Source organism: Pipistrellus kuhlii, unplaced genomic scaffold (assembly GCF_014108245.1).
Source record: "Pipistrellus kuhlii isolate mPipKuh1 unplaced genomic scaffold, mPipKuh1.p scaffold_m20_p_68, whole genome shotgun sequence".
NCBI classification, from domain to species: domain Eukaryota; kingdom Metazoa; phylum Chordata; class Mammalia; order Chiroptera; family Vespertilionidae; genus Pipistrellus; species Pipistrellus kuhlii.
The window spans coordinates 645,968-666,510 of record NW_023425571.1 but is presented as its reverse complement, the minus strand read 5'-3'; the positions used below and the strand labels follow the sequence as shown (position 1 = coordinate 666,510).

At 63.7% G+C, this 20,543-nt stretch overlaps 1 protein-coding gene across 1 annotated transcript in view; it reads left to right on the top strand.

The window, feature by feature from the left end:
* The window catches only part of CFAP77 (cilia and flagella associated protein 77), a 63,253-nt gene that overhangs the window by 29,372 nt on the left and 13,338 nt on the right, over positions 1-20,543 (top strand). The window contains exons 2-5 of the mRNA XM_036420440.2: positions 5,446-5,545; positions 6,390-6,618; positions 18,419-18,524; positions 19,181-19,282. Coding sequence (XP_036276333.1) covers positions 5,446-5,545; positions 6,390-6,618; positions 18,419-18,524; positions 19,181-19,282 — 537 coding nt within the window. The remainder of the gene's footprint in view (positions 1-5,445; positions 5,546-6,389; positions 6,619-18,418; positions 18,525-19,180; positions 19,283-20,543) is intronic.

Genomic DNA, 20,543 nt, shown 5'->3' with positions numbered 1-20,543 from the left:
TCGAGGGGGAGGGGCGGGGAGGGGACGCGGGCGGCACCATGACGGCCTCCCGCGGCGAGGCCATACATCAGCCACAGCCTCAGGCAGCGGTGAGGGAGCCGCCCGAGGCCTGAGGAGCCTCTGCCGAGGCCAGGGCCCCGAGGCCCGGGGAGGCCCGGTGGAGTGGCCAGCGGCGCGCTGGGGCTGTCCCCATGCCGCTCCCCTCGGCCTGAGTGGCAGGGCTGCCCAGGCCACGCCGACGATGACGATGCAAGAGCCGCAACCGCTTACTGGGCGGCACGCACCGCGGCCGACACCACGAATGCTCCGCGTGGCCTGCCGAGGTCGTCCAGCCCGAAAGGGGAAGAGGCAAGTGAAGTGACTTGCCAGGCGGGAGTGGTGCTGACCTATGAACCAGGAGGTCACCGTTCCAGTCACAGTTCAATTCCCGGTCAGGGCACAGGCCGGGTTGCAGGCTCGATCCCGAGTGTGGGGCATGTAAGAGGCAGCCGATCCATGATTCTCATCATCTCTCTCCCTCTCCCTTCCTCTCCAAAGTCAATAAAAATATTTAAAACTAATTAAGCAACTTGTCCAGGGTCACGTGGAAAGGGGCAGAGCTGGGACTCAGTCCTGTGTGACATAGCCACATGCTGGCTCCCCATCCTCCCCTTGGCCTGGGTTCCCCCTCTTGGCCCCGTTACAAATTCACAGCAGTTACACCCACAGGGCGGGAGACCCTGAACTCTGACCTTGGCGGGTATATATAGCACAGAAGCTACGGCCTAACCCTGCCTTTTGCCTGTTGAAGTGAGTAAAATCCCGCCCCTAAAGGCCACCATCTCTAACCTCCCGCCCTCGCAGGCAGCTGGTGTGGTTCTTTCCGGTGTGGTTAGTGGATTTCCTCACGTGGCCGCCGCCGTGGTCTCTGTAAAACCTAAATCCCACTGGGCTTTTCCCACTTGACATTGTTTTACTGGATCGCACGTGGGTGTGGTCTCCTCACTTGTGGCTTTCGTGGCATTCCGTGGCTCCCTCAGGGCCCGGCCGGGTGAGGCATCCCGCACCTTGTCTCCCAGGGTTGTTTATGGGCGGCTCTTGTTATGGAGATAAATAAACACCCTCTATGCTAATCACGGCCACAATTTGCATTTATATTGTGCTTCTCCTGCGAGGATCTCACGTTGTGGTGCAATAATGAACTATCCTCCGCACCACGGCGGTGTGCGTCCGCGGGCGGGGGCAGGATATTTAATAACTGCCGTAACCGGGCTCCCCGAGATGCCTGGACGGGAAGCAGGGAGAGGGCAGCTTCTCCGTGTGGAACAAGCTCTCCTTTCCTTCGGACGCTGGCCTGGGGTCAGGGAGCTGCCGGGAAGTGGGGATCCTGCCTGGAGGCGGGTCCAGAACGCAGGCGTGGAGCACCCCCCACGCCCCAGAGAGGCTCGGCTTCGGACCAGCCCCGGCCTCAGGGACAAAGCCGCCCGGCGTGGCCCATGCCCGCCTCTTGGGTGGCACGTGGGGCCTGGTTAGCCTTCATTACAGCACAGCGAGTGGGAGAGAGTTAGACTGGAGTCGCAAGGCCTGGGCATCTGCTTTGAAGCTGTCCCTGGGAAAATGGGCCTTGGGAAGGCTCAGGGCCAGGGGCCCGCCTTCTGGGGCCGCGGGTGACGGCGGACGAGGCAGCCCCCGGGGCCCCCACGCTGGTCACGCAGCCACCAGCTGCTCTGAGTGGACTTCCCGGCCGGGGCCGGTCGCCAGCTCGGATGTCCGGGCCGGGTCCTCCCGGACCTGGCTTCCCGTCGGGGACCGGAGGCAGCTCCGTGCAGAAGGAGCCCGGAGATCCCAGGCCCCCCGGGACGCGGACGGCGATGGTTTTAATTAGAGCGCAGAGCCGGGGAGCCAGGCGCAGGGATGACATCTTAATGAGGCTTAATGAAGCTGTCTGCTGGTGGGGACAGCTGTCACCCAGGGCTGCGTCCAGCCAGGCCCGTGACAGAGGAGGCTCGGGGAGGCAGGGCGGAAGCTGCGGAGGAGGCGGGTGGTCGGACCCAGAGCCGGGACTTTGCTGCACGTTCAGCTCTGGAGGCTCACAGCCCGTGACAGGGGCCAGCCGGGGGCCCGGCTCTCACACCCACCGGGCTGAGGAGCCTGCTCCAAGCCCCGGAGGGTTTGCCCGCGGTGCCTCAGAGCTCGGCCACAGACAGGGGGAGCGGGGGCTGAAGGGCATCGGCCTGCGGCCTCTCGGAGCCTCCGTGTCCCCATCCGTCCTGGGGGACGGCGTGCTCAGACAGCTGTGGGGAGCACTGAGCTGTGGGGAGCACTGAGCTGTGGTGTCCGAGCGCCCAGGGGAACCCCATGATGTTTTCTGAAGCCACAGCAATCTCCTTAACCCCGCCCACCACGGAGCAGACCCGCCAGCAGCTGAGCCTGCTTCTCACCAGCTTCTCGGGGCATCTCTCTGTCTACTCGCGACACCTCTGACCAGTCTGGAAAGGTCAGAAAGGTCAGAGGAGAGGCGAGGAACTTCCAGATGCCACCCCCCTCCCCCTCCGCTCAGAACCGCCCGGAGAACCCTCTGGGAGCCGAGTTGGTTTGTCTGCGCTGCAGTTTGTCTGTCCTTGTGTGCAGGCAGCCTTGTCTGAAGGTGGGTCTCCTGTTCGGCCACTGCCCGTCGGATGTGTGACCGCTGTCCAGGTGAACGGGCGGGAGGGCACCCGCCTGGGGTCAGGAGGCCACAGGCCAGCGCCCCCTCAGCCTCCAGAGCAGCTTCAGCCACTGCCCCGCCCCGGGGCACCCAGGCCCTGCTCCTCCCCAGAGAGCCATGCTGCACTTGAACCCCCCGAGGCAGCTTCTCCCACCGGCACTGTGTGTGAGGACCCCGTGGAGTGGGTGTGCACAGTGTGCCCTCTCTCCGTGGAGGTGCGTGCTGTTCAGCCCCATCACTCGGGGCGTCAGGGCCAGAGCACGCACCGGGGCGGGGCTGGACGTGGGCGTGAGATGTTTAGCAGCCGCCCTGCCCCGCCTCAACCCCAAATGTGCCCGGACACGACTGGATGACCTCGGGGGTAGGGGGCACAATCACCCCAATTGGGAACCATGCTATGGGGCACTCTATGGGATAAACACGCCACTACGATTTCTCCGCCTGGGACAGCGTTTAGGGCTGTTGCTGGGTGTGGCCATCACATATCACAGTGCTGTGCGCATTCCCAGACAGAGCTTTGGATGGACGGGGCACTGGTTTCTGCTGGGAGCCAGGGGGGTGTTATCAGGTTGGATCCATTTAGCTTTAGTAGACGCAGCTCCACCGGTTCCCACGGTGGCCACACCAGTTCACATGCCCACCAAGGGCGTGGGCGCACCAGGTGCTCCCCACCCTCACCGACAGCACTGAGGCTGAGCACCTTCACCCGTGGGTCTTGGCCGCTTGGACATCCTCTTGATGTTGTGCTTATTCAAGTCTTTTGCCCATTTTTCTATAGGATCTGCTGTCTTTTTCTTATTGGTTTGTAACAGCTCTTTACATATGATGGACAAGAATCTTTTGTCAGGTCCATGGATTGCAAATGTCTTGTCTCACTCTAGGGCCTAATGTTTTTAGCGCTCGAGGCAATCTATTCGGTCGTCCTCTTTGCAAGAAGATGAATTTCACGAGGGCGGGGGCTATGCCTCTTCTTTGTTTCCGTCACACTCCGGGCACAGGCTTGGCTCGGAGGAGGTGGAAAATAAATGTTTGTGGAGTGAAAAGCTGAGTGCGCTCCCATGGGATGATCTTCGAAGCCGGAGGCTTCGGTGCGCGTCGGCAGCTGTTGGTTCCCAGAAAAAGAACGTGGAGCGTGAGGCCTCTTCCCCACCCCTCTGCCCGCCCGAGCGGCAGCCAGCTCTCGAGCCTGTCTGTGGATCCTCTGCCAGCTGGACGCCTGCCCACCTGCACCTGCCCAGAGGGGGGCCTCGCCCGGAGAAGTCACATTTTAATTAACTTCCCGGCAGTCATCGGAGAGGCCGGATCATTTTCATAAACAAATGAGAGCCAGAGCTCCGTCTGCAGCTCAGAGGGAGTCGCGTGGGAGGAATTCAAACAAACCAGCTCGCAGAGGCCCGGGCACCGGGCACCGCCTGGAAGGCCGGACCCCAGGGTGCTCCGGCAAGGTCAGGGCCAGGGTCAGAGGGGAAGGAAGAGGGAGACACCTAGCAGGTTCCACGGGGAGCAGAATTGACAGCCTCCAAGCAGGCCTTTCACTCATTCATTCACTTATTCATTCATTCACCCTCCTATGTCGTAGCATCACCTGTGCTGAGCCGAGAAAGGAGGGTGAAAACAAAGACCATCAGGGCAGGCCGATGGGAGCCTCCGTTCCTGCTGCTGAGTGATGCTGTGAACCTAAAACCTCTAAAAATTAATGCCTATTTAAAAAAAATGTTTTTAATGAACCTTAAAGTAAGTAAATGAAGATTGAGCTCACTGTCTGCCAGGGAGACGGACATTAGACTGTTGGCACACACGCTGTGACCTGCTCACACTCCCTGACTGTCACCGCTTTGCTGTGATTATCACTCACACACACAACTGTCCCTTAAAGCTACAGCCCAAGGCTCAGCCCCTTCGCAGGTTGTGCACAGGGGTTCAGGTCCCTTCGGCTCTGAGCCCCAGATGGACAGTTACCGGGGCCACGGGAGGGAGCGGCCACTGTGAGTGCAGGGGGTGCAGGCGCTGAAGAACGAGGACGGCAGAGGGTGGGCAGGAGCACAGGGCATTCCGGGAGCCTCAGAGAGGGGAGTGGGCCAGCCCCCCCAAACCGCGGCGTGTGGGGGAGTCTGGGAGGTGGAGCTGTGGGGGCGGGTGGGTTGGAGGGTGCAGGGCCCGGACTGCCAGCTCCAGGGAGGCATGAATTCCAGGGTGAGCCACACGGTCCCCGATCACCTCCCTCCACCGCTCAGGCCCCGGAGCCAGCGAGGCGGGACCTGGAGGCACTGGAGGAGAAAGCGGGAGGCCGAGGAGGGAGCCTGAGGCCCGAATACTGTCTCTGGGCCCGGGGCGGTGGTCCAGGCCAGACACGGTGCCTTGAGGGCAGTGTGGCTGAGAGAGCACAGGGGAATGTCTTTCCCACAAACCCCGGGGGCTCCGGGAGGAGTTCCCCAGAGACCCGGGGGGCGGGGGGGGGAGGGGAGGTGGCTAGTCCAGCACCCACGGTGACAGGCGTGCCACGGGGGGGGGGGGGCGGCCCACGGGGAGGAAGGACGCGGCCTCCACAGGGGCTCCTGGGCGTCTCTGTGGAAGGGCCCGTCTCAGCTGCAGGGGACCCCTCCGCCCCCCTCCGCTTCCCCCGTCTCCACAGGGACTGTGCCCGCCCGGGCCCTGACGGCTGCCACGGCAGGGCAGGCGGGCATCGGTGACTGGGGGGGGGGGTATCTGATCAGAGCCGCTGGTCCCAGCCCGGCCTCCCCCGCTCTGTGCTCCCACAGGCCGAGCTGGGGAAGCCCCGGGAGCGGAACGTCACCCTCCCCGGCCTCGACTTCAACTACGGCCTCTACGTCCGCGGGCTGGACGGAGGGGTCCCCGAAGGTGAGAGCACATGGGGGGCTGAGGGAGGGGTCCCCGAAGGTGAGAGCGTGTTGGGGGGCTGAGGGAGGGGTCCCCGAAGGTGAGAGTGTGTCGGGGGGCTGAGGGAGGGGCCCCCGAAGGTGAGAGCATGTCAGGGGGCTGAGGGAGGGGTCCCCGAAGGTGAGAGTGTGTCGGGGGACTGAGGGAGGGGCCCCCGAAGGTGAGAGCGTGTCGGGGGGCTGAGGGAGGGGCCCCCGAAGGTGAGAGCACATGGGGGGCTGACGGAGGGGTCCCCGAAGGTGAGAGTGTGTTGGGGGGCTGAGGGAGGGGTCCCCGAAGGTGAGAGCACATGGGGGGCTGACGGAGGGGTCCCCGAAGGTGAGAGCACATGGGGGGCTGAGGGAGGGGCCCCCGAAGGTGAGAGTGTGTCGGGGGGCTGAGGGAGGGGCCCCCGAAGGTGAGAGCACATGGGGGGCTGAGGGAGGGGTCCCCGAAGGTGAGAGTGTGTCGGGGGGCTGAGGGAGGGGCCCCCGAAGGTGAGAACGTGTCAGTGGCTGGAGCTCTCTCCCTAGGACACTGTGGGAAGTGAGCTGGGCTGGGCCGGCAGCCTCGATCTGGTGAACACCATGGTCTGGGCGTGGGGGCGTGAAGGGCCAAGCAGGGAGCTGGGAAGGAACTCAGCCAGGCTTTACCACCAAGCCGGGTGCTCCCCGCCCGCTGGGGTCTCGGGACCCCCCCCCTCCCCCAGCACACACACACACAGCCTCCCGGAGCAAGCAGAGGCCGGCAGTTCTGGTGACGGAGGGAGCGGGACCGAATGGCCGTGCTGCCCGCTGACCTCGGCCGTGACCTCTGTCCCGCCCAGCCATCGGACACTGGAGCGTGTATAAGCCGCAGCCCACCTGCCACGAGGAGCTGAGGCGGGACTACATCGCCATGAACCGCGGCGCCGTGAAGGCCGGCCTGGTCACCGCGCGGGAGACGATGCTGTACCAGCAGGTCAACGACCTGCGCATCACGAGTGAGGACCAGCGGCGGTTCAAGCGGGAGCCGTCCTCCATCCCCGCCAACATGACCTTCGGGATCCCGTCCCGGTGAGGCTGCCCCGCTGTCCCCCTGCCGTCCCCCACCGTCCCCCCGCCTCCCTCCGTCCCCCTCCGTCCCCCCGGTGTCCCCATCCCCTGGCATCCCCCCTTCGTCCCCCTCTGCCCCCCTCCGCCCCCCCTCCGTCCCCCTCCATCCCCCCGCCGTCCCCCTCCGTCCCCCCATCCCCCCTCCGTCCCCCCGTCCCCGCCGTCCCCCTCCGTCCCCCCGTCCCCTGCCGTCCCCCGCCTCCCGTCCCCCTCCGTCCCCCACCGTCCCCCCTCCGTCCCCCTCCGTCCCCCTCCGTCCCCCCGTCCCCTGCCGTCCCCCTCCATCCCCCTCCGTCCCCCCGTCCCCCGCCGTCCCCCCGCCTCCCTCCATCCCCCACCGTCCCCCCTCCATCCCCCCGTCCCCCGCCATCCCCCCGCCTCCCTCCGTCCCCCTCCGTCCCCCCGGTGTCCCCATCCCCCGGCATCCCCCCTCCGTCCCCCTCCGTCCCCCTCTGCCCCCCTCCGCCCCCCCTCCGTCCCCCTCCATCCCCCCGCTGTCCCCCGCCGTCCCCGAGAACATGACCTTTGGGATCCTGTCCCGGTGAGGCTGGCCCTGTTCCGTCCGTCTGTGGGGGCAGGCTTGGCAATGACTATTAGGGCCTTAGGTGGCGTAAGACTACTGGCTCCAGGGTGGGGCAGGTGACTGGGTCTGGCAATCCATGCACTTCACACACCTTGTCACAGTGATGGGTCAGAGGCCTACCTGGGGCCCGGGCCCAGCCCTGACTGACGGGCATGAGGTTCAGTGAAAGTAGAAGGGGTTGCATGTCATTCATTCACTCAAAAGGCCTCGATATTTTTAAAGGGAAATTCGTTGGCTCACCTGCCGGAGGTAGAGCTTCAGGCGTAGCCGGATCTAGGTGCCGGGCGACTGCAGTATTTGCTGTGTCTCTCCAGGCCTGACTTGGGGCTCTGTTCTCTGACAAGCGTCTTCCTCCGGGGACAGAAGAGCCAGGCTCAGCCCCATCCTGTTCTCTCAGTGCCGGGTGTGTGTGTGTGTGTGTGTGTGTGTGTGTGTGTGTGGAGTTACAGAAGCCTTCAGATTAAGATTCCTTGGTCCACCTTCGGATCAAGTCTATCACGTTAGGTTTGTGAGATACACTGATTGGCCAGCCCTGAGTCACCTGTCTGCCTCTGAGCCAATGGCTGAGGCCAGCAGATTCTGACGCTCTGATTGGCCAGGCCTGACCCCTCCCCCCTTCCTTGGAGGGGGTTTGCTTGGAATCAGTCCCACAATCCACAGGGACTCCTGATGAGGAAGCGGTAGGAGGGGGGTTCTGTCCCCAGAGGGGGAGGGCAGAGCCCAGTAGCGGGCGACATCAGCAGGCGCCCCCAGAGCCGGCCGCTGCCCCATGCTTCCCCGGGTAGGCCCTCCGTCAGCCCAAAGCCCTGAAACCTGCGCTTGGCACAAACACCCGGCCCTCAGCCCAGCACCTGGCGGCACGCAGCCCCGAGCCCGGCTGAGAGCCGGTGCTCGGCTTCAGCTGTGCCCACCATCAAGGGCGTTCGCAATCTGCTTTGTGTGTGTGTTTGTGTTTGTTTTCAAATCTTTCTCACCGGGCAAAGCAGGCACAAGATTTACCATTTCTAAGCGCACAATTCCGTGGCGTTCAAGTGCATTCACTTTGTTGAGCCACCACCGCCATCCGTCCACAGAACTCGTCCTGCAAACCTGGGACCCTGTCCCACTGAAACCCCTCCCCCGGCCCCGCGCCCGCAGCCCCCATGCTGCTTCCTGCCTCTGCCGGCCTGGCACCACGCCCGCCTGGCACCAGCCGCGTCTGCCTTTTCACTTCCCACCGCGTCCTCGGCGCCTCCAGGTGGCAGCCGGTGGTGACGCCCTCCTCAAGCCGGGACCTCCACGGTGAGCGTGGACACCGGGTGCCTCCAGAGGCCTGTGGCCAGACGGGAGCCGGCTCTGCAGCCAGGCAGGACTCCCCGTCCAGTGCTCGCTCGTCCACCTCCTTGGGACTGAGGTGCAGCCAGCACCAGTTCCCGGGTCCGGGGCCCCATTTCCCGTGTGCAATGGCAGAGCCTCGTCTCGGGGCTCAGAAAGGGCGTCCATTAAGCTCCGCCTTCAGCACAGAAACCTTAAATCGCTGTGGACCCCAGCGGCCGCGGCCCCGCGCAGGCCTGATGGAGTGCCGGCCAGATCCCCCTCGATGGCAAATGGGCTTTGCGTATGCAAATTGAATGGATTTTAAAATGGTATTTAATGACAATTTTCGTGGCGGACGTTAACATTAATTGCACGGAAATGAAAATGCTGCATTAGGTTGCTGTTAGCGGCAAATCCCGCGGCCATAAAGCTTTATCTTCATCAGCGGCCGCCCTCCCGGAACTGACAGGGCCGCTCGGCAAATGGCAAGCAAACGGGCTTTTATGGAACAAAAACGGCCCCCAAAGCGGGCCCGAATCAGCATCAATTTCACTTTATTTCTCCGCAAATGGAGGTTAAATGGCTGTTGGAAAAGCTTTTACTGAGACAGGCCCGCACACCCCTCCACCGGATAGCAGATGCAGACGGCGCGATTAAAAATCACCCCCCCTATCCTCCCTGCACCCTACCCCCACCCCACCCCCACCCCCACCCGCACCCTCACCCCCACCCCACCCCCACCCGCACCCTCACCCCCACCCCACCCCCACCCCACCCCGCAATGGGGCTATTACTGTGAAGTTATGGGGCCGAGGCCCATTCGCCAATGATCACCTTTGACAAGCCGCGATTGTGTTTATTTCTTTACTTTGAAAGCGTGTTTAACACCAAACCCCACCACACTGGACTACGAGGAGTTTGGGGAGATTTGGTCCAATAAGTGAGTAAAGAAACCCATGGGCACCGTCACTCACCCCACAGAGACGTTAAAAGCCCGTGCCCCCTCTGGACCTCAGAATTCCAGTCAGGGAAGAATTTTCAATTTCCATTCCCAGAGGCCGAGGCCCCGAAGCATGCTGGGACCCACGGTTTATAAACAGATATGTCCGGAGGCCAGACATGGACCGATTAAAGAGGCACTTAATTATTGATGCGTTTTAACAAGTGTTTGCAAATGCTCACATGCCCTGGGCACATCTTAATTGTGGCTGCTCCTAATTGGCCCAGGGCTGTCCGTTATGATGAGCCAGGGAGGGCGGGGGTGGCGAGAGCTGGGCAGCAGCTGGTGCTCCTGGCAGATTCTGGATGCCCCGGGTTCTGCCACCGCCCTGCCCAGAGCCTCGTGCCACACGCAAGGCGGGGAAGCCGCCACGCAGCGCCTGCCGGGAGCGGCTGACGGCAGGAGAGCCCGCTGTGAACCGGAGAGGCAGCGACGTGTCATTGTTACTCTCACTTGTCAGACAGCAGGCTGAGCGCTCGAGGCCTCCTCTCCTCGAATAACTCTGAAAGCCTGGAACTCTGCATCCCCGTCTACAGAAGAAGAGACAGAGGGTCAGAGAGGCGGAGCCGTTTGCCCCTGGCTGCTCTGCCTCGGGGCGGGGCTTGGTCCCATCTGATCGGATCCGCCTGCCTCACCAGCACCGGGATGAAGGGACCCCATGGAGACACTGCCTGTGTGTTTCTGCACCAGAGAGGGCTGGGGCGGGACATCTGGACCCGGGGAAGCTGTCCTGTCCGGGCTCTTCTGGAAGCCTTTACCCGTGGCCTGGCCCCGGAAACTCCAAACCCCGGGCGCTCCGGCTGGCTTCCGCTCACCCCAGCGTCCCGGAATCTGAATACAGAGACGGTGACCGCGTGGTTAAGTCAGAGCGCAGGCAGAACACGCAGGTCATCCACCCATGAGGCCCGTCCACACCGTCCGGTGCTGGTGCTGGAAGCGCTGGGACCACAGAAAAGTGAGAAGCACCAGAGGGAGGAGCCGCTGCCGTCCCCCTGCCTGCCCGGCTCTAGGCCCGCACAGCCCGACGCTGACAAATGGGAAGGACGAGGGCATTCTGCGGCTGTTAAAAATGCTGCTGCCAGACAGGCGTTTTGAATCTCCCTGCCAAGCTGATTTATTCCACAAATTTACAGCGGGCCCATCCATCACTCCGGAGCCGCTGGCCAGAACCCAAGCCACCCACCCACCTGCCTGCAGAATGCTAACAAGCCCCTTCCCTCCCAGGCAGCAGCCTGTTCCCCCGCGGGGAGGCCCGAACCCCCTGAAGGAACCCGGGCTGGCCACCAGGGGGAGCCTGCGGGCCTGGCAAAGACCCCTCACCTCTCCGAATGGCACCCTGTCTGCCCCGCAGCACCAACAGCACCGTCCTCCCTGACACCAGCCACGTTCGCTGAGACCGGACTGAGGCTAACGGCGGTGGGACGCCCAGTCTTCCCACGTTCCATCCGCGCAGAAGCAACGGGAGTCCGGTAGAAACCGATTTGGGCTTTGATCTTTCCCTGGGACACAGGGTCAGCCGTGATCGCAGGGTGAACCGCTGACCTCTGAGCAGCTGGGCGAGGGCCTTTCCCACGCGAGGTGTTTCCACGGATGTGGTTACGCAGCCGCATCCCCCGTCTGCCGAGCATCCGCCGCCCTCCGCCCCCGGCCGTCTGCTCCTGCTGGGCGGCCCCCGCTGTGCCTCCGGGGTGTCACTCGGTGTTTGTCGGAGAAATATGGCCCGGGCCCTTCCAGGCTTGGAGGCAGCTGTTGAAAGCGAAGAGACCCAGCGAGGAGATGGTGAAGCCGGGGTCCCGTGCCATTTACCCCTCTGCCCTGCTCCCCTGTCCGCTATGGATCACACCGTGGAGACGCCGCCTCAGAGAACAAACGATGTGTCCTCTGGCCGAGTTACTAGAGGTAGCATGTCCAGAACAAGGGAGGTGACCTTCCCACTCAATTCTGCTGCTTAGGTCACACTTGTAACATCAAGTAAAAAACAAAAAAGGTGTGACATCGTACATTTGGGGAAGGCCCGTAAGCAGCAGAGGGGAACATCGGGATGGCGGGTGGGATGGGGGAGGGATCCCACACGCCAGGACCGGGGAGAGGGAGCCACGGCTCCTCCCAGCCCCCTCCACGATGGAGCAGCGAGCAGCGGGACAGCATCTACAGTGATAGCCGCGGTGATCAACAGCTGGCGCCAGGGAGCACGTGGCGGGGCCTGGCTCTCCACAGATAACCCCACACCTCCATTTAACCACGGGGAAACTGAGGCACGGACAGGCATGTCCCTGAGCAAGAGGTCGCAGGTGGCAAGTGGGAGCATGAGGACTTAGTGCCTAGGACAGACCCTTCCAGGAGGTGGAGGTGCTGGCTGGCACCTCAGACCCTCACATGCTGCCGGGCCGGGGCCTGGGACACCCCAAACTGGGTTCGACGGGGGCCCCGTCCTCCTCAGAGCCAGCTGCATCCCTGTTCGAGAAGCCCAGGCAGGGCCATGCCGGGGGGCTGTCCCTCCCCCAGCTCCTGCCAGGACCCAGCCTCTCGGAGGCCTCCCGTCCCCCAGCCTCCTGCCGGCTGCTGCCTCCGCCGCGGCCCTGAGGCCGGAGCCGAGGGAAACATTTTTCACCCTCGCTTCTCCCTCTCCCTCTCCTGCGCCCGACAGAGATTTATTCCCGGCCCGGCTCCCTGCGCTCAGAGCAGGGAGGGCTCCGGGAGGCGCTGATGGGCCATAATGGATGGGGCGGCCGCTCCCCTGGGGCTTGTCCTGCCCAAACCCTGTCATTCATCAGGAGCTGCGGGCGGGTCAGTGCTAATGAGGCCCCACCGCTCCCCCTCGGGGCCTCCACGCATCGCACAGGCCCCACGCTGCTGTAGAATTTTCCAGAGCTGGGCTTCCTGAGGAGCAGCCGGTGCCCTGACCTCCCTCCTGTTCACGGGAACGCCAGCAACAAGCCCCTGGACCCGCCGCTCCGGGTGACACGCCGAGTGCGCTCCCGGCCGTTCGGTAAAAACCGTTAAAGGAATAACAGAAGCGGAATGCACACCCTCCCACCGCCTCCCAGTGCTGTCCCATTACAGCCCTTCAGTGCGTGCTTTGTGGTGTGGGTTCAGGCCACGGAAAGCCCGTGGCAGGGCGGCTTGCTGTTTCACTCCCGGCCATTGCAAACGTCACTCCGTCAGCCCGATGCTGCCGAGTAGCCGTGCTTGTCCGGTGCCCTGTGCCCTCCCCCACGTGCAGGGTCCCTCAGGCCCCTCCCCAGGGTGCCGGGCTGCAGTGGGGCCTCCTCAGCTCATGCTAGACGCTGAGATTCTCCTCCCCCTCCCGCCTCCCCACTCCTGCCCCCGCCCTGGCAGGGGCGCCCCATCGGCTGCTCACCTTCCCCAGGGCAGGATCCTGAGCAGGTTCCCAGCCGTGGCCATTGGGTCTGGCAAGCCTTCCCTGTCCAGAGGGCGTGCCAGGGCGGGGGGGGGGGGCGGGTTGCGTGGGGAGAGCCCCCTGTTTGGGGCACGAGCACCCCAGGGCAGGAGGAGCCCTGTCTGAGCCTCCCAGCCCTGCCGCCCTCCCTCCGCCGGCCTCCGCTGGGCTGGAGCAGGGAACTGCTAATTGAATTCACCCTGGCGAAAATGTTAACAAATTGCAAATGACCTCTTAGCCGGGTTTAGAAGTCAGGAGTGTGCCTCCGCAGCCTCCCTCCTCTGTCATTAGCTTTTACGTTGGATCCACAAACAATTAAAACTACGGCAGCGCAGACGTCCCCTTCTCTAATTAGCGCGGAGTCCTCGGGGGAGGGAGGCCTCTGTCCCGCCCGGCCTCCTGCTCGTTAGCAAAGACAGGCCCTCCCGCCAAGGAGGGACAACTAAGACAAAGTGGGGTGAAGGGGCTGCCGCTGTCCCCTGGGCAGAGGGGCCTCCCCAGGAGAGGCTGGGGCTGGAGCCCTCCAGGGCCCAGGTCCACAGGGGTGACCCCTTGGGAGGGGGCGTCCCGGTAAATGCAGAGGCCGGCCCCTGGGCCCCGTGAGTCAGAATGTCCGCGGGTGACGCCCGGCACCTCTCTGGCTCATGAGCTCTCTGGGTGATTCCCATTCACCCTCAGGACTGTGTCTCTGGCCTCAGCACGCTGGGGGAGGGGGGGGCATCAAAATGCAATTTCTGACCCAGGCCGGCCTGGTCTCCCGGCTCCCGGGCACTTCCCCAGCCCAGGCACTCTGGTTTCCGTGAGTCCCTTCCTCCACTGAAAAAAAAAAATTAGCTCAGCCAGCGTGGCTCAGCGGTTGAGCATCAACCTATGAACCAGGAGGTCACGGTTTGATTCCCAACCAGGACACAGGCCCGGGTTGCCGGCTTGGTCTCCATAGGGGGCGTGCAGGAGGCAGCTGATCAGTGATTCTCATCCTTGATGTTTCATCCTCTCCCTTCCTCTCTGAAATCAATAAAAATATATTTTAAAAAGAAATACACACACACACACACACACTTACAAGTCCTTGGGGAGACTGTCTCAGTGTCACTGTCCTGGATGTGATTTTACCCTCGAGTTTCACAAGATGCTACCGAGGGGGAACAGATGTCACCACGGGAAGCGTTCCTGGGACCTCCGTTTTCTTTCTTATAACGGCACTAGGGGCATGAAATTCGTGCCCTCGGTGGGGCGGGGCAGGGTGTGTGTCCCTCATCTGGCCTGTGGGCTCTTGCAGTCCAGGAGCCCTCGGGGGATGTCCAACTGGCAGCTTAGGCCCACCCCTGAGCCATCAGTGGGACACCCTTCGTGCTGCCACGGAGGTGGGAGAGGCCCCCACCACCACCACTGCACTCGCCAGCCCTGTGGGAGCACACTGACCACCAGGGGGCAGCTCCTGCTTTGAGCACCTGTGCCCTGGTGGTCAGTGCACGTCATAGCGACTGGTCAGTCTGCTGTTTGGTTGATTTGCATATTGGCCTTTTATTATATAGGATGTGAAATCTGCAATGATCTCAATTACATTTCAATGTAAAGAAAGCAAAACAATGATTTAACAGTGGTTTCGGTACGTGTGGGTGACAATGGTCAGACTTGCTCGGAAGAAAAAACCGCTGGGTCACGTAGGACACAAGCGAAGGGCTCAGCACGGTCACTGGGGTCACCTGGCACGCCAACGGGCGAGCCGCAACCCCAGCCTGAGGGGCACCTCTGGGTGCTGTCCGAGCACACGAGGGCACCCTCCCCAGGTCCCACTCGGTGAAGGAACCCCTCCAGAGGGGCAGGGTCTTAGAAGGGACCCTGCTGGGTGTCCGTCGTGGGCTCAGCTGTGACTTAGAACCCCAGGGGGAAGCCCAGCCCCCAGCCTCCTCCCAAACCAGACCCTCCACGGCCCACGGCGTGCTGAGAAAGTCACACCGGCCGAGGAGACACGGCCCGTCCTGGTGGCCGCTGTCCACTCCGTCAGCCCGGAGGCCATGTGGGCGCCCGCCAGCATATTAGAGGTGGATTTTAATTTCATTTTAACAAAATAGCTGTCTCCGCTGGAAGAAGCATCACGCGTCAAAGACGGGCCCGTCTGGAGCAGAGTCGCGTTGAACAGGCCTCCGCGCTGTCATTGATTTTCCGGGAAGAAAAAAATCGCCTCTGGCTACTAAACCGAATTAGTAGTCACTGATGACCAATTATTTCAGCCCGCTGTGAGCGGGGAGCCGCACTGAAATCCGGTTTGTCAGACCCAGGGCTGCCTTCCCGGCACCTTTCAACAGATGTGTACCCGGGCCCCTCAGAAGGCTCCGCGGCGCCCCCGCTCCGCCGGCCCCGCCAGCCCCGCCGAGTTTTAATGAGCCGCCGGCCGGCCGGAGACGGGCTGCCATGAAAGGGCCCCTCTGATCCGCAGAGCCTCCCCACTCCGGAGCCGCGCCGGCAAATCAGAGCTGTCAGCCCTCAGCCCGCTCTCACCGGTGTCAGCCTAATGTTTGCAAATGATCCTCCCCGGCCCTCATCGCAGATCGGCCCTGGTCCGGGCATCCATCGCCAGGCCGGAGACGGACTGGATGGAACTAATTTGAGGTTTCCTGCAGGCCCACCCTGCGCCGGCAGACCTCACCCGGCATCCTCCCGCCTCCCGCTCCGTGAGCCCGGCTCTGACACCGTTTTGCGGTTAGTGGGGATGTCAGGCTGCAGGAATGTGCCGAGCTGGTCCTGCCAGCTTATCAGCAAGCAATTTGTCCAGGCCCTGGGCGCCAGCCTCGCCGTGCCCCGGGCGGGCTGCCCAGAAACAGAGGAAGCCCTGAGCTGAGAGCCTAGCACCCCCAGGTAGGGGACCGGAGGCTCTGGGTAGCGGACACACCTCGGGGAAGTCACATGTAGAAGATTACAACCTGACTCCACCGGCCAGCCGGGCCCGGAGCAGGGCCAGCAGCCCGGCCACCGGGACAAGCCACCGGGACACTCAGACCCGCTCTGGGGTCCTGGCCCCCAGGGAAACCCAATTTGGAGCCTGAATCCGACTCCTTGGCTGCTCTCAGTCCAGGAGCAAACCTAAGGCAGGTTGCTGAACCTCTCTGAGCCTCAGTTTCCCCACCAGAAAGCAGGAACTCTCGTCCGCACTACAGAGTCATGAGGAGCTGCTGAGTCTGTAGCTGGCGGCACATGTGCGAATCTCAGCTGTTTGCCCACGCCCATCAGGCCGGTCAGAGGCGTGGTGCCAGCCCGGCCGGGCTCCCTGGCTCTGCGCCTGCTGACCCCTCTGTCCAGGGACCCCTCTCGGCCATCTTCTGCCCAAACCCGAAGGCCCAGCAAAAGGTGGAGGGGCTTCCTCGTCCCCCGCTGCTGCTCACCGAGCCATCCTCTCTGAGCGGCGCTCGGCTTTGGGGGCTGAGCGGGGCGGGGCTGCTGGGCAACAAGCCCTCAGGCTTCCAGGGAGAACACAGCACGTCACTCACTGGCTGTGCAAGACACCGAACTCTGGGCTTCTGACTTCTCGCCTGTGAAATGGGTATATCAACACCTGTCTCTGAGGTGTTGTCCTGAGGACAGAGGAAGCAGCAGGAAGCCTGAGCTATGAGGATTAGTGCTGTGGCTGCTGCAGGCCCTGTGAGCTCAGGGAGCCTGGAGCAAGCATGGGGAAGGTCTGGGGTCCCACCTGGCCACGGCCAGGCCCCCGGGTTTGGCCTCCAGCTGCAGCCGCCTGCTGGCCTGTCCCCTTCGGTCTTTGCAGAGCTCAGTTGCGCGTTCTCCTGGCCACAGACACCGGCCTGGGGGGGGGGGGGGAGTGTGCCGTGTGACCTGGGCCGGCCATTTGGCCTCTGTGGGCTCCGGCGTCCCCCACCCCACCCACACCTCTTTAATGAGGATAAATAATTCAGATCTGTGTGAACCCCTCCCGCTCCTCCCAACACAGCTGCAGGCCCTGCTGCCTCCGAGTCCACGGGGCTTCGGCCCGGGGCAAACACCATCGCCTGTCCCTGGCTCCCTGGCCCCAGCCAGATCAACGACTTCAGGCTTGATTTATTTCTTCCTTTTTCCCTCTCTCCCCTCCACCTCCTCTCCCTCTCCCTCTCCCTCTCCCTCTCCCTCTCTCTCTCTCTCTCTCTCTCTCTCTCTCTCTCTCCCTCTCTCCCTCTCTCCCTCTCTCCGTCTCTCTCTTTCTTTTGAAAAAGTCACATAAAACCAGTGAGTGGACCGGAAGGGGAAGCCGCCCCCCCCCCCCGACCCCGTCATCACTGGCCGGCTTCCTTCCAGTCTTTTTTCCAGGAGCTCACACCTGTGTGGACGCACCTGCACATGCTTGGCTCTTTCTCCCCAACTTGTTTTGTTTTAAAAACATATTTTTGTTGCTTTCAGAGAGGAAGGGAGAGGGAGAGAGAGAGATAGAAACATTGATGATAAGAGAGAATCATTGATCGGCTGCCCCCTGCACGCCCCACACTGGGGTTCAAGCCCAAAACTCCAAAACCCAGGCTCCTGGGGCCTGGGCTCCTGCAGGGCCCCTCTGCCTCCTCCTCACAGCACCCCCGCCTCTGCGCTGCTTCCCTGGGTCTCACCAGGACACCGTCCGGGTCCCGGCCCACCCTGAGGGGCACGCACACGATGCTTCGCCACCTTGCAATCGCTAACTTGCCCCCCTCTCAACAGCCCTTTCCCCAGACAGTCCTTGCCACCCCCCAAATTCCGAGGGTTGGGGCGGACATGTCCTGTGGAAGGGGGGAGGGGAGGCACCATTCGCCCCTCCGCCCCGATCAGAACCCTGGCCTGAGTCTGTGGCTAAGCTGTCGGGGTCCAAGGGCAGGTGGGGAAGGAGTGATGGGCAGGACAACGAGCTTTCCCCACTGTTTTGTTTTTGTTTTTTTCTCTTTTTTTTTCTTTTCTTTTTAAAAAATATTTTATTGATATTTCACAGAGAAGAGGAAGGGAGAGAGAGATAGAGAGCTAGAAACGTCGATGAGAGAGAAACACCGACCAGCTGCCTCCTGCACCACCCCTACCGGGGATGTGCCTGCAACCAATGTACATGCCCCCGACCGGAATCGAACCCGGGACCTTTCAGTCCGCAGGCCAACGCTCTATCCACTGAGCCAAACCGGCTTCAGCTGGTTTTTTTCTTTTTCTCTTTTTATGAAAAATTTCATATATGCACGACAGTAGAGCCAATAGGGCACCACGCTCCTGGGTCCCCATCACCTCATTTCACCTCAGCTGCCGTCAGTGTCTGTGGTGACTGCTCCTGGGTCCCCATCACCTCACCTCAGCTGCCGTCAGTGTCTGTGGTGACTGCTCCTGGGTCCCCATCACCTCACCTCAGCTGCCGTCAGTGTCTGTGGTGACCCGCGGGGCGCCGCTCCTGGGGAGAGGGTTTGCCCCGGAGCCCAGTGAGGGGGGGTGGCCCCGGAGGGCGGGCGGGCGGCCGGGGAGGCCCTCACACCCGCCTCGCCCGCAGGCCCTCCACGCCCCTGTTCGACCTGCTGCGGCACCGCTACCAGCAGCTGTGGGTGCAGGAGCAGAAGGCCGCCCAGAAGGCCATCAAACTGGAGAAGAAGCAGAAGGTGAAGGCCGGCCCCCCGGCCACGTCAGGGCGCAGAGGCGGGAAGGGCTGGCCCTGCAAAGCTCAGCTCGAGACTGAGCCCGTGCACTGAGTCCGGGGGTGGGGGGCCTGCGAACCTCGCTGCTTGTGGCCTGGGGCATTGTGGGAAGTTAGAGGTGAGGGGGTCTTGGTGACGATCAGACTGAAGCCCTACCTAAGCCCCAAGACCAAGGTTCTGGGGGGCCGGGCATGGCCTGTGTGCCGGACAGAACCCAGCTCACCCTCAGAAAACAGGCTGGAGCCAACCCCAGAGTGCTCCTTTCTCCTCCGAGGGCGCCCTGGGCTGGACCTGCTCCAGAGATGCCAGCCCTCCCTCCGATCCAGCCTCCTCCCCGCAGACACTGCGGGGTCCCTCTCCCTGTGTGAGCCGCGGGCACAGGACAGGAGCGCTGGGCCGGGCCCTGCCCTCCAGGCGGCTGCACGCCGGGCCCCAGAGCGGCATGCGGGCGGCATCCACGGCCCTCCACACTGACCACGGCGGCACTGAGCCACGGGGGGAAGGGCACCCTCAGGCTGTGACACCCCTGTCCTGCGCCCCCTCCTGGCAGCTCGGTTCTCTGAGCGCCAGGGGAGCGGCCAGGGGAGCCCCAGGTGAGCACCTCCCGTGTCCCGGGGCAGGTGAGCCTGGGGGAGCTGTACGAGACGCGGAGCAGCCAGCTGAGGAAGTACAAGCCGCCCGTGAAGCTGGACGCCCTCTGGCACATGCCTCACTTCCAGAAGGTCAGGTCCGCTCCCGCCCCGCCAGGCGGCTCCCCCCACCTCCCCGGCGAGTTCTGTGGGCTCCCAGCCACGCAGGCCACAGCCACGGCCACGGCATAATCCCGACAGCAGCAGCTGGCAGCCCCGAGCGCACCCTCACGCCGCCTGGCTCAGGCCACCACCTTCACTCTCCCCGAGGGGGCTGCTCTGCCCGGAGCCCTGGCCGAGCACAGCGCCTGCTGGTGAGGGCAGCCTTGGGCTGACCCCACCGTCTGACGGCTGAGCCTGGGGTCTGTCCACGGGGCGGACACTGTGGGTCAAACCCCTCCACTGGGGGGCCGTTCAAGCCCACCCCCTGCCCTGGGGACTTGGGGTGCAGAAGCTCACCCACAGCGCTAGGCTCCCCGGGGCATCCCTCGGAGCTGACGCGGGGTCTGACCTGCCTGCAGCAGCCACAGCTCGGACCTCAGACTGAGCGCTGTCCCTTCGGCTGCGTGGCCCCGGCAGTGCCCAGACCGGCGTCCCCACGGGGGGCACGGTGCCCGGAGGGAGACGGGGCGCCTGGGGACAGCAGTCAGGATGGGGTGCGCGCCCAGCCTGGCCGGGAGGACAGCTGCACGAAGCGGCCAGCCAGGCCGGCGCCTCCCTGAGCCTAATGCGGCGGAACGAGCGCCGAGCCCGTGAGCGCCGCCCCCTCGCCGCCCCCGCGCCCGCGCCCTGTCCGCGTGTCACCGGCCACTTGCCCGCCGCCCGCCCGCCACCCCCGCGCTCGGGACATGCCTGGCTGTGGAGGCCTCGGCCCGCGATGCAGCTGTGCGGCCGTCCACCCGGGCAGGCAGCCCTCAGCCCGCTTCCCGTCTCTCCCGGTTCCCCGGCCTCCCCACCGCGGCCGCCCGCCCGCCTCGCGCTCAGCGCTGCTGTCCACGCGCGTGCGCGTGTGTGTGTGTCCCATTTCCGTCCTCCTTGGCTTTTTGCTCTCTGATTCCCAACATCTGGGGCCAGGCAGCAGGGATGCTGTTGGGCAGGTCGGGGCTCCTGGCTCCGTGGCACCAGGGTCTGCCCTCAGGAGGCCGGGCTGCCCGTCCGGTGGCCAGCGCCCGGTCTGCCCTCAGGAGGCCGGCTGCCCGTCCGGTGGCCAGCGCCCGGTCTGCCCTCAGGAGGCCGGCTGCCCGTCCACAGGGGGCCCTCCTCTGCCCGGTGCCCGTCCTGTGGCTGCTGCTCCGCCCGGCCCCCGCCCCGGCCCGCCAGGAAAGGAGAGGCACTTCCAAAAGACCTCAGCCTG